Source organism: Plectropomus leopardus, chromosome 16 (genome assembly GCF_008729295.1).
Source record: "Plectropomus leopardus isolate mb chromosome 16, YSFRI_Pleo_2.0, whole genome shotgun sequence".
NCBI lineage: Eukaryota > Metazoa > Chordata > Actinopteri > Perciformes > Serranidae > Plectropomus > Plectropomus leopardus.
Window position 1 is genome coordinate 22466137 of NC_056478.1, and position 20364 is coordinate 22486500.

General features: G+C 37.9%; 1 protein-coding gene across 2 annotated transcripts in view; it reads left to right on the forward strand.

Annotated features, from left to right (window-relative positions):
* fam184ab (family with sequence similarity 184 member Ab) overlaps positions 1–20364 on the forward strand; it is a 169673-nt gene that overhangs the window by 128461 nt on the left and 20848 nt on the right. For both annotated transcript variants that reach the window (XM_042503815.1, XM_042503816.1), the window contains exons 17-18: positions 11161–11345; positions 16282–16428. In XM_042503815.1, the coding sequence (XP_042359749.1) occupies positions 11161–11345; positions 16282–16428 (332 nt within the window). The remainder of the gene's footprint in view (positions 1–11160; positions 11346–16281; positions 16429–20364) is intronic.

The window sequence follows — 20364 nt, forward strand, 5'->3', positions numbered from 1 at the left end:
ATAATTTGTGGCTTAAAGTTAGAACACGAAAGATTTCAGTCCTGGTTGATTCAGCAGTTTGACATAAGGTTTCATGTTACTGCTTCACAACAACATCCAACAGTTATGTGCTTTCAATGTGAATCAAAAGCTGTAAGAAAACATTCAGCTTTCATTAATATAGCTCTGACATGGTGGCAAGCAGGGGTGTCAAACATATGGCCCAGGGGCCAGAACCAGCCCGCCCAAATTGACCAGTCAGACCCACTGGATGACTTTGATCACCCAATATTCATACACTTTGTGAAGACTAAGAGGTGTCAGATTTCAGGAGCAAGTTTAACAGCTGAATAGTGAGTCGCTACATCATGTAAAATGCTGCGTCAGAGGCTTTTTCACTCTGACCAGAACACAGCTATGATAAAACTACTGAGTACTTACATATTTAAAGTCCAGGTAAGTGATAATTAAAATGTGTTCTGAGTTTGTCACATCACAGAAAGATGTGTTATTAAACACCTGACCAAATTTGAATGATCCAAAAAATCACCAAGTATGTAAAAAAAGGTCTCAAAACCATGAAAAAATGCACAGTATTCTCTGATATGAAACGCTGGGGGCGTGTCCGCTGGAGGAGCGGAGGCCACGCCCAATCGCAGGACTTTGCTAATGATGCTTCTCATTTTTATATTACTACATTGTCAGGGGCGGGCTTATGCTGAGTATAGCTCCAGTGTGTCATCAAGCTGTGGTTTTAGGCCCGCCCAAAAAATCTTAAAACAGGATCATGGTGAAAAAACAGTCAACTATCTAACTCTACAATTCAGCACTATATAGTAAAGGGTCTTTGTAACATGTTTTCAACAATCAGCTTCCAACATTTAGAATGTGTTTTGAAGCAAAGCTCTGAATTTACCCACACTTTAAAGATACTGAAAACTGTGCAAAAATGTTCTCTATCAGCAGCTTCAGTTAAAAAAAAAAAAATCTGCATTCGACTTCAATAGCTTCCACTTTAGTTTGACGTGGTGATGCCAGCATTACTACACAGGAGTGAAAATATATGGAAAAATGCACAGTGAGTAGTCGACTGACTGATGTGGAAGAACTGAGACATATTGTTGAAATTGAGCTTATTTGTCTTGAGACATCTTGGGCTGTTCATCGTTCATCATTTTTATAAGTGGTGTGTTAACAAATTTTCTGACTGTACTTCTTTACACTAAAATAAAGGGACAGCTTTTGAGGAGTTGTTATATATAGATTATTTTGCAATGGTTTTACTGGTCCGGCCTACTTTAGGTTAATTTGAGATGTATGTAGCCTTGATGAACTGAGTTCGGCACCCCTGATGGAGAGAGAGTGAGCAGTAAAGAGTGAGGCTGATCAGTGAGATAAAATTCACTGGATTACAGCTGCATTGTTTCCTGTATGATGGCAGTACAAAAATTAGTGCAGATGTGGCGGACTCTGCCACAAACCATTTAAAACTCTAAATTAAAACTGCTATTTCGACAGGTAAATACTGAGCGTAAATACATTGAGTGGCTATTGAAAAAAAGCTGATCACAAGTATCAAAGACAAAGTTTGATTTTGTGAAAATCTTTTCAAGTTTCAAGTTTAAATTGTAAATTTCAAGGTACAATGAGCCAGAGGTAGTGCTGAAGCAGTTAGTCAATTATTGATTAGCTGGTTATTATAAAATGAATTCTTAACAATTTTTATCATTAAATATGGACAGTTGAATATCCCTAGTCGCTCTTGCACCTTAAGCAAATCGAGACAACATTAAAATTCTGATAGTTTTGCCTATTTTGTGACATTTTTAAAGCAAAACAATTAACCGATCAGTAAAATGATACATCAAGAGATGAAGATAAAAATAGTTCAAATGTTTGAAATTTCTATTTTTTTTAAATTTGTATTTAATGCTTACCTGTGCCAGCTGTGAAACAGAAATTAGATAGCCAGCATGCCTCACACGCCACCTGCCGCAGACTTACACAGACTTACACACACATACATGCACGCACAGACACACACCACCCGGCAGCCCCCCCCCCACCATCCCTTGTAAATCTTACTAATTACCCCAAACACCATGAGTTTTTCTCTCATCACCTTGTGATACAGATGTTCGAGCAGAGAAGCACAGCTGGCCGTCTTCAGTACCCTCCACACTCTGCCATCAGTCCCTCTCATCTTTAGTTGCCAAGGCAATAGGGAGTCAATAAAGGCTAATAGTTGAGCATTACAGTCTGACCTGCCTGTCAGTCATGAGGCTGCGGCAAATGCTGTGGAAGCAGTTCATATTTTGGTCGCTCCTGCAGCACACCAGCCTCTCTTTGACTACCAAGTAGATTCACATTGTTTGTTTAGGTAATATATTTACTGCGTATTGATAACTGTAGTTTTGAACTGTCTACACTGTGTGTGTGGAGATAGACATAGTGAAAGGTAAACCTGAACTGGAAGTGGTCATTTTTTTTTACTTAATATAGATTCCATCAGCAGCTTGAATATCTGAGCAAGTGAGGTGCAGCTTTGGTGGTTCAAAGAGGCATGCAACTATGTAATTCTAGTTTTTCTCAAAGAGAAATCAACCAATTTAAAAAATCCAGCTGAAACACTGGTACTTTTACTTTTCCACTTTTCTTAATGGTTACTTTATTTGTTAATTTTAACTTCATTTGACTGAGTACAGCAGAGACTCACATAAAGTTTGAGCGCAGAGAGAGAGAGAGAGACAGAGAGGATGACATGCAACAAAAGGATTTGAAGTGGGAACATTGCAGTTATAATGTGTGTCTCAGGCAGGATAGGTCACTGTTTAACTACTCTAATTTTGAGAGTGACTTTATCCTTTCTGTCCTTTTAGCATCTGTTATTATGAGTTCTGTTTGTCTCGCTTTGTGCTTTCAAGTAACCCAGCAGATTTCACAGAGCAAACTGTAACCCTCCAAGCAAATTTACATTTAAGGTTAAACTTTTAAAATACAGTGTAGAAAAATGATTTTGTTTAATGATTTATTCATGTTAAAACAGTGCATTTGAAATGACAGAGACATCCAGAGTTCATGTTTATATTAATTCCTTGTTTACCATGCTGGAGTCCTAATGGCACATTAGCTCAAACTTCAGTTGAGTCATTGGAGTAGAAGAGCTCAGCGGCAGACATTCGTCACGCTGTGTTAAATAATGTTTTAATACCTCCAATTACTTAACAGACGGGGAGAAATAGGCTGATGAAGCACTGGGCTGTGTGTCTGCATGTATGTGTGTGGAAATTGTCATCTGTCTCCCTGGAGATGCTTAACTTGTTTGATCTAAATGCACCGTCTGATCAATTATCGCATCATCAGAATCTCCTGACATCCAGGTTCTTTTCTGTTCTATTTCTATTTTATTGTTCTTTTTTTGATGTCTTTTCTATTGTATTTGACAAAGCGCGTCTTTCTCCCTGAACTTGAAATTCTTTGTTTTTTAACAAAATATAAAGTATCTTAGAAGTGCTGTCATTTTCTCTTACAGCTCTTCGTCCCAGCCCAATATTTAATCATTTCACCCCTTCATCTTTTCCTCTTCTCTCTCTTTTTGGATTGAAGGTGCAGTTGTGATTGTGACTGTGTGTTGTCTAGACCCTGGCAGACCTAAAAGTAACTAGATACTTAACTAATATCCAGTGACTTTAAAAAAAACACTTCACCCCCCTATTTGTATATCAATTATTCACCTTGTACTACTTTGAATATGTGACAAAGATGTTTTCTTGCATACCTCCACTGAATAGAGACTCCAAAAATGGAGACAATTTCTAATGAATTGAAGTCATATGCTCCATTTTTAAGCATCGGTTTACAAACTCTAACCCAACTCGTGCAGGAAAATCCAAGTCTCATTTATTCAGCCGTATGCTCAGTACTTCCCAGACAGACTAACTATTGATAAGTTTCACTAAAAGTCAAACTTATCAATGCTCTCTTCTCAGCCAGACTGCAGTAATTTAACCTCACTGAACATGGAAGCTGCTAGTCTATCGCTGCCTCCATCAGTTAGTTTCTGTTATTGTACGACTTTAGTGACTCTGTACAAACCCCTTGACACAACAAAATCACACAATTACACAAACAAACTACCTGATCAAGGCAGTGGTAGACCAGCAGCTCCTGTGTTTAGTGAGGTAAAAAGTGCTTTGTTTGTAAATGGAGTCTGGCTTTAATATATAATGAAATGTAATGAGATGTAAATGTGATTAAAAAAACAACCCTCTGTATTGATAAGGCAAAGACTCTTCATAAAATCATGTTTACATCCCGTATAGAGATAGTTGTGTGTGACAGATGAAGTTGTTCTTGTATCTTTTCTGATTTGACTGATGCCCTATTCTAGTGTCTTTTTAGGGGAATATTCACCGTGGAGGAAAGTATGACTAAAGGATTTGTTTACCTGTAATAATGCTGCGGAGGTGTCGATCATTTGAGCCCTAAGTAGCGTCTGCTGTCTGCCTCTCAGACAGCATACAGCCCCAGCAACCTCTCATTATAAAGTAGAGTGGACTGTAAGTAGCTTTTGAGATGCAAAACCCAGAGCAAAAAGTCCACAGAGTCACCGCCCACATCAATATGTGAGGAGAGCACAGAGAGAAGAAATACAGGGGCTGCATGTGAAACGTCTCTAGCTTTGACAAGAAAATGTAGGATATCTTAGGGTATTTAGACAGTGCAACACTACAGTTGTGCATTGAAACTAAGGATAAACATCACAATCGCTACCAAATACTGCCACACCAAATTCTGTTATCAAATAATAATAATAATAATAGCAGATTTTGTTGTAATGCACTTTACATTTGGAACAAATTTCAAAGTGCTACAAGGTAAAGCATTAGCATAAAAAAACACTGAAAAACAACCAACATATAATCGTATTTAAAAGTCATTAAAGAAATATCAGCAAAAAAGGAAGTAGAGCAACCAGCAAGAAGTTACTTAAAAGTCATAGGTTCTGTTAAAAAGGACTGGGTTTATTGTGAAGAATACAAGAAGCAAATGCCAGAGGTTCATTAAAATGAAAGAATAACCTACATGTTTATTGTTACATGCTACATGTTACCAAATTAACTAGAGCACAAAAGGTCAAATTGCCTCCTAAGTTAAAATATAACTTGTTGCTGACCAGCAATAAAGCACTCATATATAAGGCTATTTTCATTAAAGGTCCAGTGGTTAAGATTGAGGGGAATACATTTGCAGAAATGGTATATAATATTTTTTTAGTGTATAATCACCTGAAAATAAGAATTTTTGTGTTTGTGTTACCATAGAATGAGCCATTTATATCTACATAGGGAGTGGGTCCTCATCTGTGGAGATCACCATGTCGGATCATTATGTTTCTACAGTAGCCCAGGATGGACAAACCAAACACTGGCTCTAGATTCACATTTTTTCACCATCCTCCATAGTTAGCACCCCCTCCGATGAGCCAAACAGCGTTGGAGAAATGCTGATTTGGACTTTGAAACTTCCTTTATTCAGTGTTTTTTAACAGTTTACATCCCTACTACCAAACTCTGCAGGAAACAATGAGGGCAAAACGGCATTACCGATCTGTTCTAACCAAATATTCTGTAGTCTAGCTCAGTAAAAAACACAAAGACACAGAATCCGTCAGCACATTAGCATGTTGTTTACTACTGAGCCTGTTTGTAACCACGACTCACAGCATTATCTTTCCCTCACTTGTTCAGCTGACTTTAGCAGTTCAGATAACAGACACTCGACTGTCCTGTCGAGTGTCTGTCATCTGAACAGACATGTGAACTAACCATAGACACTTGCCTCGTTCATGGACCCACAGCTGTATGCCACTGCAGAGCCAATATGGGAGAAACACTGGCATGGCTATTTGGTGTTATTTGGTATTTTAAAAACGTTTTTTGTACAGTTATAGGGGAAACACTGACATTATTGGTATTCTGTAAAGAACCAGTGTAGTACTAATTAAATATATAATATAAAATCTGTCAGTCTGGATGGATGACACCATCCAAAGAATGTCCATCCATCATCTATAATACATTTTTCCATTTTTAGTGGTCCAGGAAATCACACCCTAATTCAGTCCAGACATTCAGCCAGCTAATGTCCTCCTCTGATAAATATTTGAGTAACTTTATTTATTTTTTAAAGACCTAAAAATGAGAATAGAGAGCAAGGACTGGCAAAAAAATAAATAAAGATGGTGCACATTTTTTACTTTAAAGTGCATATTTAGTTTTCTTATTCAACAAAGTTTTTTGGAGTGGAGGAGAAAGAGAGAATAGAGAGTGATGATAGAGTTACAGTAAACGAGTCCGCAATCACCACCTGCAGTTTTATGTCATTGGCTGTCAGCTATGAATGTGAATGTCAAACAGATATATCTGCTGTAATTTGATTTGACTGACCTTCGAAAAAGTCCAAATGCAAGTCCTCATGTAATACATGCTCTTTAAATTTTACTGAATGCACTAAAATGCCTTTTCTGTCTACTATCCTACTTTTTTACCCTGTCATCTTTTCCCTCCTCCTGTTTGCTTGTGGGGTTTTTTTTCTGCCTTTGTGCCTGGCCGCTCCCCAGAATGACGCTCGCAGTTTGACAAGGTGGAGAGTGAAATGAGTAAATGAGTCATTAAAGATTAATCTACCCCATCCCCATTGTGTTTAATTGCGCCGCTAGGTTTATGGGACAGCAAAAAAAAATCAGCCAATGACATTAAATTAAGATGTCGAGAGAGGCTCTGATAGAGACAGATAGTGAGACAGGAGGTTGTGACTATGAGACTATTACACAAGATTATGGCTTTCGGATATATGAACACAGCCCTTGGCACAAATTGTTATAGAGGCAAGTGGGATGAGATTTTTGCAGAGTAGGGAATCATTAGTGGACAATAACTTGACGATCTTTAATCTGATTGTGATGGAGTTAAGTGGCCCTCTACTGTGGGCCCTCAGATCACATCCCTGCCTCTTCATTCAAGTCTCTAATCATAATGATCAATTTGGCAAACAAGGCCCACTCAGCTTAATGATGAGGATTTTAACGCTGAACTTGGCAGCTTTGTGTGTTGATGGCTGGTAGATCCTAATGACAAGATGGAGCTGTTCTCAACTTTTAAAAGTGTTTTCATTTATGTCAACAAAGGTGCATGTGATCAAGAACTCTCACTTTATTAACAATAGCTCAGTCAATACACCCATCAGGTAAAATTCAGACCAAACATGGCTTAAAAAATGAGTGCACGTGACCATCTATGTGCATGGTTCTTTGGTTCCTTCTTAGTAAGGATGATAAACAATTTTATCGCGGGAACTGATAAAAAACACTCACATAAGTTGGTTGTGTAGACTTTTCATTATCTGGATAACCCTGAATATTGTTCTCAGCAGCCCCAAAGAGTTGGGGCTTGGCATCTGTACTTGCAAGGAGCAAGTAAACTCTGTGTTCAGACAAGTAGAGTGCCTCATGCAGTTATCTGATTGGTCAAATTAAAAAATGTGGAAAAAAAAACAGGAACAGGACTAATGAGGAAAACTTGATGTACTTGACACTGTAAGTTAAATATGGAGTCAACAATGTCACAGATGACATGAGGGTACAAACATTAGATATCAGCGTAATGCTGCATGCAAGAGACTTAACTTTTTTTTTTACCCAGGAGCTAAACATTGTGCCACTCCCATGAGTGCCATTCTCTATTGTGATAGTTTCTCTTTCAGAAGCTTTCTAATCCAGCCATGAACTGCTGCGTCTTGTTGGAGACTTTGTAAAATAAATCCATAATCATTAAAACCAATCAGAGGCTGACTTTCTCACTTGTTGACCAATCACAGGCTGTGTTTCTGACTCTAGCAACCGTCTCAGCTAATAAAGCTTAATGTTTGTGCTGCAGCAGCCATGGGTTTGACTACACCCTGCTGCCCTTTGCTGCATGTCACCCCTTCTCTTTCCCTCTTAGGCTGTCCTATAAAATAAAGGCAAAAGGCCCCCCAAAAAATAATCTTCACTCAGCACAAACAGGCTGCATACCCACTGAACCATTACAAGGCAAAAGATCTTCACCGATCATTGATACGAAAATCAGATTTCTTATCGAAAGATGTGATGCCATAGTTGATGAGCTTGTTTTTTTCTCCTTAAAAGGCTGTTAAATAAAAAAAAAAAAGGATGTGTGTCCTATCCGTGATGTAATTAAAATATTTGTTTCTTAACAAAGTTTAACGTGAAGTTCCCAGTGGGCTATAGTACCATTGGGTTTTAAGCATATTTTGATGATTAACAGGACAATATCATGAATCTTTTTTTTGGCCAAGATAATCATGGCATAAAATTGTTATAATGCTCCATGCCCATTCCAAGTAAAATTGCATTTTATTTTTACAATGGGAAATTCAGATCAGTTGTCATGAGTCCATCTTTATTTTCACATTTGTAATGTGATTAGTGGAGAATCTTAAAGAATTGTGTTTAATGTGTCCGTGGGCCCAAGCCCAATGTTCCCTGCTAATGACAGAAATCTAAGAAGAAAAGAAAATCACACATGCATAGGTACATTCAAAAAAATGCCCTTAAACAGCTGGGTATTGTATTTTTTTATGAAACATCACCCAAACAGGATTAAACAGTGTTTTTGTTAGGTTTTATTTTCATCCAAGGATTAATACACGTGGTGCTCTGATGTCCATGTTAATCATAATTAAGGAACATGTCACACAGTGCAACTGTGTGACTCAGTGGTGTGTTTTAATTGTTTTTCAACAACAGTGGAGCTCTATGGCACAACATGTGTATATCAGGCTTAATTGGATCATTGTTTGAGGAAACAATCCATTGTTAATGTCGTTTTTTATAGGATTTGTCAACAATAAGAAGTACTGCAAAGAAACAGCACAAACCTAAATACTTGTTGATTAACCAGTACTAAAATGTTAAGAATGTTAAGAAGTTTTGAGAGTATTTTAGAAACTGTGAGTCGTGTATTTAAACATCATCCCTTGCATTCATTTGCATTCATCAGGCAGTCTGCGTATTGTCTTCATTTGAGTGTTTGAGCGAAGCTACGCGTTGTTCACTTCCACACTGTTGAGAGAACCACTTGTTTATTTTCTCACTCTGATATCACGGCTAATGTAAGCCACATCTCGTGTCACCGTGGAGCTCAGAGTAAAAAGAGCAGCTCTGCAGGGGGCTGTGAGTAATTTAGATAGTCGGTTGTTGTTTACATGGATGTCATTCAGTCGTGTGGAGAACTATGATAATTCATTGTGATTCAGACACGCATCTGTGTTCATGCTGATGTTGACTGAATTTGTTTTTTGTGTGAATGAATTTAATCTTTAATCTTGAGAGAACAGTTGGCATGCGAGCTGTTAGTCACTTGCTTTACAGGATACATTTTTATATACCAACACTGCAGTGCTCCCTCTATACACATAAAAATCAGCACTATCCTTTTGTAAATTGAAGGTCTGATAGATGTAATAAAACTGTTATATGCATGCTTTTTCTTAAGTGGCCCTTAAGTAATACAAACAAGTGCCATATTGTAATTCATATAGGAACCATACAGTTTATTCATGGTAACAGCAAGAATGTATACACGTAGGTATTTATCATTACAATTCATAGTGCGTCAATGAATGATAATGAATATAACCATCTACTGTCGTTTCATTCATCAACACTCGTCAGTTGTAACTGTGGAACTTTGACTTATTGTAGATTAATCATCTCGTGATTAAATTGTGGGCCCATTTTGTACTTTCAATAATAAACAGTAGATTCCTGGATAAACATGTTTCAAACACTCTATTTTTGTTCTGGTTTCAGTTTATTTTTAATTTATTTTTAGAATATAAGTTGGGATGATTCAGATCAATATAGTGAGCACATAAGTGCCTTAAACCTGTATTCTTTCTAATGACCAGCAGGGGACGACTCCACTAGTTGCAAAAAGAAGTTGGATTGTATTCTGATTGAGGTCTAAGAGAAATGACATTACTTCTCCATAGATTCATGACCTCAGTAAACACTTTCTAAATGAGTTTATAGTCTTAATCACTAGTTTCAAGTCTTCCTCCTTACAGCACGATGTTTACTTTGTAAATGGCCACATTTACAGTAAAGCAGACAATAAAGCAAGGTATGCTTTAGGGCAAAGCCACTTTGTGATTGACGTGTTGCTGCTACAGCAATATTCTTGGATTCTCAGTCAAATCCAGTCAGATGGTTAGGAAAAGATCTTGTTTTGGCTTAAAATACCCCATTACAGGGGCACAAACCCAGCAGGAAAAGAAGGTTAAAGGTCTTTGTTAAAAACAGCCGCTCTTTGAAAGCACTAGAAAAACAGCAACAGGTCACTACAAAACACCCCGTTTGGGACCTAAAAAGCCGCTGGGAACACGGCTCTGACTTGCTAGATCACAACCAATTTTTTGGTGTTGTTATTGGTGTTGGTCTCGAACAGTTGTCTGCAGTTTGACAGGTGTCTCACATAGGTAAATAGCCAACGCATAATGGCCAAATATTCTTTAGTTTATTTTAACGGTAGTTTTCCTTTATGAAAATAGGTAAAGACTTCAAAATTGTGGGTTTAAAAGGCTTAAAGTAAAGCCAGAATACATTTGGTTTCACAGAAAACACAAGAATAATGTCCGAGCAAACTCCGAATGTTATTACTCACAATCCCTCACAATTCTGTAAAAGCAATACACATATGAAACACTAGTCAGACCAACCTGTGTTTCACTTATCACAGGCCAATAATAAACAACAAAATGAATGCTTACAGCATGGATATGTTATATTGTACTCCTTTTTTTACACAGTTAGCCAAAATAAGCTTGTGTTACTATATATTATACTATACTATTATACTATGCTATATACTATATTATATGAAACATACCTACTATGAGACTACCTCTCCCCTGTCAGACTGTGCTCTCAACTGATAGGAGCTATCAGGGAAAATGAGAAAAGTAAATTGTAATGTCCTTGTTTTTCTTCTTTTTTTTTTTTTTTTACCTGAAGTCAAGTAGTCAAGAAGTAATTGAAAATCATTAGTGGCAAAATAACACTGTGAGAAATCGGCTCTCCAAACCATGAAGATGAACATTGATCTTTTCCGTCCTCAGGAGCGTGAGCTGTTGGGCCGGATCACGGAGCTGCAGGAGGAGGTCTCCAGGAGGAAGAACCACATTGCTCAGCTGGACCACCAGATCCACACACTCAACGAAAATATCAGCACTCTGACTAAAGAGCTGGAGCTCAAGGGCAAGGAGGTGCTCAAGATCCGCAGCGAGGCCAATCAGCAGATCAGGTATGACTCAGCACTCAGATCTGAAACACTAAATAATACAAAACAAGACTGAAATGAAAGTATGAATCAAACTTGAGCTCAGAGCCTATGGAGAGTTTTTGATAATAGACTATACAGGAATAAACTAATATTGTTTTATATGTTTCAAATGAAGTTATTGAAAAGGAATGCACAGGTTCATCTGAATGAGCCTGATGTGTTTATCTGCACTTATTCATATTAGAAAAGAAACGTCTTCCTCTTCATGTTCTTTCAAAAGCCAGTAGCTGTCAAACTAACATCATCCTTTGTATCCATGTCTGATTAAAGATGAGACAAGTCCTCAGAGTTTGTCTCTTTTCTGTGTGTCAGATTTTGTTTCTGAAATATTCATGGCCACACAGTTGGACTACTAGACTGTTCACAATGCAGCATATCTCAATACGCTGTAACCTGGCAACCAAACTGCTGAATATTTTTCTCATGAATTCAGAGTGGTGGTCCTAGAGTTCCCTATTTTTCGGTTTCTTCAGCTCCATTTTTGTCAATAAGCCCTTATGATATGGTAGTGGTGCACTATCAGTGCTTAGTGCTGATAACTAGATCACTAAGAACCAGGAATTTAGGATTTAGTTCTGTTAAAGACATGCGTTAAACATTTGGAGAAATACTCATATTTCAGTTTAAGTATCTTGAGTTATGTGAGACAGTTGCTACCCCTCTCATGTCTGTGTGTGAAATACAGAGCTAGAGCTCAGAGGTGATTGGTTTAGCTTAGCAGAAAGACGGGAAATGGGGTATAAAAAATCTTCCCACCAAACCTCTAATGGTGTGCTGGAGGCGAATGTTTGAGGAAATGTGAATGCATACAAACTCAACAGAAAGACGGAAATAAGAGCAAATGAACGTTAGATGTTTCGGGTCCAAACCCGAGAATTCGTCCGCTCCACCAGGTTAATGGAATCGTCTGGTATTGTGACATTAGACAGCAGTTCTTGACTTGACTAACTATAAGCCAATATACACAACGCCAGGACTAAAAATGTTGTCAGGCCATTGTCAAGCGGTTCGCCGCAACCAAGGAGGGGTAATAATAACAATGGTGACCACTGTAGACAAGCATTACGCTTCAGTTGGGGCTGGTCTAATCTGACATGTCCATCGTAGTTTGTCTTACTTCACTCCGGTCCACTCTTAATACCCTGGCAAAACTAGTATGTTGCTATGGCTACACATCAGTGTAGACTAGGAACACATGATATTGGATTTTTGCCAGTATCTGATTTGCAGATATCTTTCTCACCCATTGTGGCTGATTGACAACGCTAATAACGATATGTGCACATATGTTTATCTACATAATCGCAGAGAGCATCAAGTCTCTCCTGTAGTAGAATTAACATCTAACGCCTAAGCTTATCACGATGGCCCACTGGTTGCAGATGCAGACATAAAATACAAATCTTTTCAAATTGTACACATTCGTTGGGCGAAACAAGAAAGCTACTTTAATTTAGGTTACATTTAAAACATGTCCTATTTATTTTTATGTAACACATTTTAAACAAACTGTAAAATTCATCCCACTTTTAACAGGCTCAGGTGATGAATCCTGACGATAACCAAAACCAGGGTATATCTGACCTATTTCAGTTAATGAAAGATGCATAACTAAAGTGTCATTTTGACAGCCTGTCATATCTACAGAAAAGTCCATTTTGGGCCAATGGCGATATTTAATTTTAAAGTTATTATTTGCCAACACTAATGACATGCAGTTATTATTGTGTATCCCTCGTGTAGACTTAAAAATGTCGTAAGTTTCACGTGGATGCGCTGAGGAAGTGGAAGCAGTGTTAGACTGAGGATGGAAACTGAGTGTAACAAGGTAACATTTTTGTCTGATATCAGTCAAACTACATGAAAAAATGTATGCTTATTCCAAGGCTTTATAAACCTGCCTCATAATCGTGGGGAGATAAGAGAAAAGGGGAGTGCGACTGGAGGGAAATAACAGAAAGAACTGCAGTTCATGGTGATTTGAGAGCTGGTTTGCCGCTAACATCTTCAGACAGTTCAGCCATTATATTCCAACAAAAATTAGCTTCAGGTTCTGTCGCGACACACCTTTTAAGCTCACTCATGAGCTGGTGTGCAGTGCCTCCTCCTTATGGCGCTGGTTGTCATTTAGACATTATTGCTTGTGTGTGGATTAAAGCAAATGAGATATATTGTGTTATTTGGCAAGAGAGGTGTTGGTAGACTTACTGTATATTTGAACTTTGGACAGAGCCATGCTAGCTGTTTCCATGCGCTTCCAGTCTTTATGCTAAGCTAAGCTAATCACATCCTGCCTCTGTATTTAATGTCCAGACACAAGAGTGGCATCAATCTTCTCATCTCACTCGTAGACAGAAGTGTATAAGTGTATTCCCCAAACTTCTGAGCGATTATTTTTTGGTGAATAACTACAGAGTAGCAACATGAAAAACATCAATAACGCATTTCAGCATTGCCTTGACGCATGGTTTTCAAAAGACACACAGAAATGCTCTCAGCTCTATCTGTGTCCTGGTATCAGCGCATGTTGCTGAATTCTGACTTGTCTTATGATATTTGGATGACGATAGTTTCTGCAACCCTGCTCCAGCCCTCATGAAAACAGAGATGAAAGCGAGAGAAAGAAAAGCCCAGACGAGGCGAATCATTCTCTCTCTCTCTTGCTGTCTTTGTCTTCCTCTCTCTCTGTCTTGACCGGTGTCAGGAGCACATTGATTAGATGTGAAGGTTATTTAGGGTAAAAGCAAAATGGAATCTATAATCATGTTGCTCCCTGCGGCACGTTATGAATTTTTTAAAGTGATGTATGGCTAATGTGGTCCAGCTACTCAGTAGAACCAATTATGTATTGATGTGTTTGAAGGGTTTTTTTTTAACGTGTTTATGTTCCCATGATGCTTCACTCTCTATGGTTACTTCATGCGCTGCTTGTCTTTATGTATATGTGTCCTCTCTCTGCTGGCAGGCCCATGCGCAGCACATTTCTCCCTCTGTTACGTAACTCCCCGTCTGAATCCTGGTCACAGGGATAAAAATAGACTGATAAATAAATAAAGAGGAAGCAGAAAGAGATAAGATGTGCACCCCTCGGGGAGAGTTGGCCCAGTCAGAGTGAGAGGCAGACAGACATCCATGCTTCTCCTCCATCCCTCACATCCCTTTCATCAGCCTTATTCTCCTCCTCATTTCATTATTATCATCTTTTATTCCCATTTCCCATCATCCTCCTCTCTTTTTAGCTCCTTTCCACCCGAAACCGAAACCTTCTACATGGACATGTTTGATAAGAAGAATTTATTACACACTTTCTTTGCATATGCTTCACATTACAATGTGCACCACATATACATACATGTCATACCACATTTATGTTTTGGTGCATTTTATGTTGTCCTATTATGTTGTTATGTTGTGCAAACTCAGAAAAAAATACATTCATAGTATGTTTTCATGCAGTTATTTTCTAGGAATTCATTATGTGCATCTATCTTCCTTTTCTAATCTCACCCACATTTCCTCTGTGGAACAATCCATTATGTTCACTCCCTCTGGGAGAGACGGACAGATAGAGCAGAGTCTGCAGGTCCTGATTAAGTCTTAAAGGGAAATGTCACTTATTTGAAAATTTGTCTTATCCCCAAGTAACCAAGGACATTTTGGTCAGTGGTTTGCTTCAATCTGCACTTAAAGTTTGAATTGTGAAATCATTTGTATGTCTTCATTCAAACTACATCATGAATAGGACAGAATTTTTTTTTCTTTTGTTTCTTTGTGACATAACGCACAGAGCCCCTAAAGGGACATGGTAAAAAAAAATATAAAAATAAAAATTAAAAAAATGAAGATGGTGTTAAAAAAAAATAGATGTTGGAAAAAATAGCATGGTGAAAAAAATGTATGGTGGAAAAAAATTGGATTGTGAAAAAAAATTTGATGATGGAAAAAAAAATTTGATGGTGAAACGTTCTCAAGGTAAGGGGAAAGGTTTTAGGACAATTTCTGAACCATGCGTTGGAGGGCAGAGACCTGTCTGTGCAGAGTTTGCATGTGAGTCCGTGTCAGCGTGGGTTTTCTCCGGGTTCTCCTGCTTCCTCCCACAGTCCGAAAATATGCAGGTCAGGTTAATTGATGACTCTAAATTGGCCAGAGTTGTGAATGTGAATGGTTGTCTGTCTGTATGTGTCAGCTCTATAATAGTGGTGGTTACGGCAAATGAATGAATTTTTAAATGAGCAAAGTAAAGACTGCATTGTTAACACTATATAAGACTAACCATATACTCTAACTCTTAAAAATTAGGTCCAACTTGCCCCAAAGCATTATCTTGTCAGACTGTCCACATGTACGTATGTTCCATTCTTGAGAAGACAATATCGCAAGAACACCTCGACTGCATTTCTTCATATTTGGACTTAACAATGAGCTGACTAGGTTTTAGTGGTCAAAGGTTAAGGTCATTGTGACCTGCGTCAAAAAGGATAAAATGATGAAGTGAATTTTATATCCAAAAGGTCAAAGGTCAACTTCACTGTGACATCATAATGTTCTGCAAAAGTACTTTTCTGGCCATTATTCAACATCATGACTCAGAAACAGAAGGGGAGACAGTTGTCCTGATACTGAATTGGTGACACCAATCTTGGGTGCTGATTGTGTAGATCTTCTGTGCTGCCGGGTGACGTGTGTGAAGTGTCCAGATTTTCACAGACATGGATGTAAACTCTAACCATAACTTGACTGGTGCGTGTGGGCGTACAACCACAAAGGCAGTAATTCTAGTTTTAGATTGCATTGTTTGCAGTTAACCTTGTGGTACCTGGACCATGTTTGAGGTGTCCCATTGAGTGATTTTCAAAGGCACTTAGAAACTCAACTATCCATTCCTCCCTCTCTTTAGGGCTCATGAACAAGAGTTGACGAAGAGGCATGAGAGAGAGCTCGCCGAGATGAGCGCCGTCCACAGCAGAGAGACGCAGAACATGCTGTCAGACTTCAACAAAGCCCAGGAAGTGCTCAAAGACAAGATCTCCGCCCTTCAGATACTGTATGTACACACTGTAAACACACCGTGTGCTTTGTGGGGTCTTCAAACAGCTATGCAAAAACGGAGGTCTTCTTTGGCACAGAGGAATAGCACTTATATAATTGTTAACTCATGATTGCCCTTTGCATAGTTCAACCTATTTGTCCTAGATAATGTAATTGTGTGTTGTCAGGTGTCAAGTGAAAGCTTAAAGCAGGCAGACAGGTTTTCTCTGGGGAGGATAACATTCACAACAGGATGACACATTCACACTTGCCTGAACACTCGTTTCTACAGATTTAACTCTTTTTATGCACCTTTTTTTACTCTCCATATCCTCTTTTCTAGTCCAGCAAATGATATATATAATCAATAATCAGATATGGGAAGAAGAACACCATTCTTTTTTTTTTTTTTTTTGGTCCATGCAGTGTGCACCTACAAAATCACTGCATCATAATAACAATTAGGGCATATCTAAACACATTTATAGCTGTTAATCATATAGGAGCATGCGCATCCGTGCAGACTATTTTTATTTTTGTATGCGTCAGGTGAATTGCAGTATAAATAGCAGACGGCTGTGATGAATTACATTCTTCTCGGCTAATCATATTGCTTGTGTCATACGTTATAAACAGCTGCAGCAAGCACGACGGTGCATGACGAAACTGGCTCACCATGAAAGGCAGCACTGAGAGAGATTTACCGTCGCACCCTCAATCTGTACCTGAGCTGCATTCCCCTGGAAACAATGTGTGTCTATTTTCAACACAAAGAAAAACACAAAAAGATCAAATTATGCCATGAAATCAAAGATTTAAAAAAAGAAAGACACAAATGCCAGCATTGTCTGGTGCTTCCAGATTCATATTCATGTGGCGTAATGTGCCTTTATGCACACTGTCACATGGTTCTGCAGCTGCAGTGTGGAGTCTTTGATTTAAGAAAAAAACTTTAAAAAACGATTTTTTTTTCAGGCAAGTGATTCCTTCTTCATACAAGATTCATATTAAAAGTTTTCAGTTTCTGGGTGAAATAATACCAAGATTCATACCCTGGATCCCTGTTTCCCTTGGCAACAACTGTCCTGATGACATTTTGGTTTTCATACGTAGTGAGCACAGCCTGATGTGTTCATCTGATTATTGTCATGATTTGCTCATCTGTTCAAACCAAACAGTGGCATCATATTGCCAACGTCACCGTTATCTGAGCTGAATAAATACCCATTCCCAATATTATCACTCTATGAAAGAGGAACTACGCCCATTTTCAAAACTCACAAATGTTATGGTCTAAGACAGTCCAAAATATGAGTGAGCATGAACAACTCTCCCCCAAATCCCAAAAAAAACTACAGTGCTAAAATCATGTGTAAAGTCTAGAGCAGCTCTGTAAACAATGAATTGGAAAAGATGGCGCTGAGAGCAGTCAGGGGAATATTCTGAGTATTTGGGTACATTTTGTGTTTTCAGAACTGAGAACACTACAATAGAATAAAGCTCATTTAGATATACGTATATATATATATATATATATATATATATATATACATATATACATATATACAATACATACATACATACATACATATATATATATATATATATATATATATATATATATATATATATATATATATATATATATATATATATATATATATATATATATATATATATATATATATATATTATATGGATATAGATATAGATATAGATATATATATATTACAAAACATAAAACAAACATTCTGTGGTCCACAAAATCAGGCTCCCATTCATTGTCTGTGGAGCAGCTCCAGACTTTATACTTGATGACATCACAAATCTGACAGCTACTTCTCTGGTTTCTGGCTCTGATGGAGAGTAGCTCATGTTCTTAAATATTGATTGAACTTTCCTAGACAATACAGATAATTGCTAAATTGGGTGTAGAACTGATATGAGTTAGTGTGGTTATCAGCATAATAAATATAGGTTACAAGGCTCCTGATACACTGACTAGCATTTTTAGAATGCCTGTATCAGCTATGAATGGCTGTTGGCAAAAACTTTGTTTCTTTACATTTCAGTAACTGTGTGGTTAATAAAGTTATGTTATGCACAAAAAACACCCGATTATGGTTGGGAAAAGATCCCACCCACTTTTGGTGGCACAAAACCCCTCTTTAAATGCAGCAGTGGCTCACTAGAAAACAATGAACAACTGGTTTTGTTGTTTGTTGCAGCTTAGCAGCCATGTCACCTAGATGTCACGCCATCCGCCTTCCTCTTCACCTCCTCAAGACAAAGTCAGTTCATATACATGTTTCAGCACAACAACAAACACAGCTGTTTAATTGTTGATATGGCTTTCTAAACATGCTTGTCGGTGTAGCAGGGGCTTTCTAACCTTTATATATCAAGCTGATAACTACTTCCAATGTCTATTTAATAGAGTTATGACATACAAACTAGGTAGTATAAATCACAAGTGCAACAGACTTGAAAATGATCCAACAGAAGAAACAGAGTTTTTCAACTAGAGCCATTTTTGTGTGCCATCACCCTTTAAGCAGACAAACACAAAGCAGAAAGTTGTCAAGCTTCAAATAAGAACATCGCTTACTCTAGAAAAGGCACCAAATTAAATTGTGGCTTTTCAGTACTGTGCCAGGATTTTACTTCTGAGGTCAGAAATATCAACAACACTGTTTATTAATTGGATTTTTGTCTCCCAAATGCAGTTTCATGAACACTCCCCACACTGCCAGGATAATATTTCCCAGTATTCTCTTTGTTATAATTTAGTTTACGTTCATATTTATTGTCTAAATGTAATCAAATGTAGCGATCTTTTGTCTAAAAGAAATACCAGAATCATACTTCAAGCGTAGTTTTTGTGGAAAAATGTAAACTCGTGAATTCCACCTGTCTCCATTAAACCCCATAATTCTTATACATAACCTTGATTTTATTAGTGGTAGTGAAGATACAACCTCGAGAGTAAACAATGGCTTCACTCAACCCAGTTCCTTTGTTCTGCCTTGTTGATTAGACTAATAGAGTTCTCCAAGAATAACGTATTTCCTAAAGGCCAACCTGTAAGTTGGCATTGCACTGGTTCCCTCATCACAAGCCAATAAGATTTTTCTCTTGGGTTTTGGGTTATTACAGGAAATAGCCTCTGTGGCAAACAAAAGTTTATGATACTCGCGCATTTTGTTCAGCAAGATAATCATCTCAAATGATCACCACTTTTAGCATTTTCGAAGTCTTAATGAAATCAGCAGAAGTAAAAAGCTAACGTTAGGCTATAAACAAACTACACCATGGTCACATGACTTAATGTCACCACCACAGTGAGACTGTAGAGCCGTGCTCGACGTGATAACCTTCTTTAGTCTCACTTAGCCACTTGTATGCAACTGCCTTTTTTAGGATACATAAAAGCTTCAGAATTCACAAGTGAGGTATTTACTGATCTATTTAATGTCATTGAACAAAACGTGAAAGTTTCTTAAGCTTGTGTTAACCACATCTAACCAAAAACATGTTCTAAAATCCTATTGACTTTGAGACAAGGGAATGGGGAGTGCTAAAATGCTAACTCATTTCTGGGTTTTAAGACTCATCCCTTCAACACTCTACAGACTGTAAGGAGGAGGATATGTCAGCGTTCTAAAAATCAAGCAAAAACATCTCCATTGTCCCCTGGTAGCTGCCTCATGTGAAACAGATTAACTAAAATCCTAAAGCACATTAGACTTTGAAAATGTTGAATTCAGTTCTTCTGGCATCAATAACAACAATATGGAAAACTAGAGTTCTAGACTAGAGTTTGTTGGCCAAATGTGCTGTACTGTATGAGGGACTTCAGTTTGCATATGAAGAACCTGCAGGGATCAAAGCTGATGTATAGACGCATGAAATAAAGATCACAGACATCTAGTTTAGCAAGTAATGATAATAC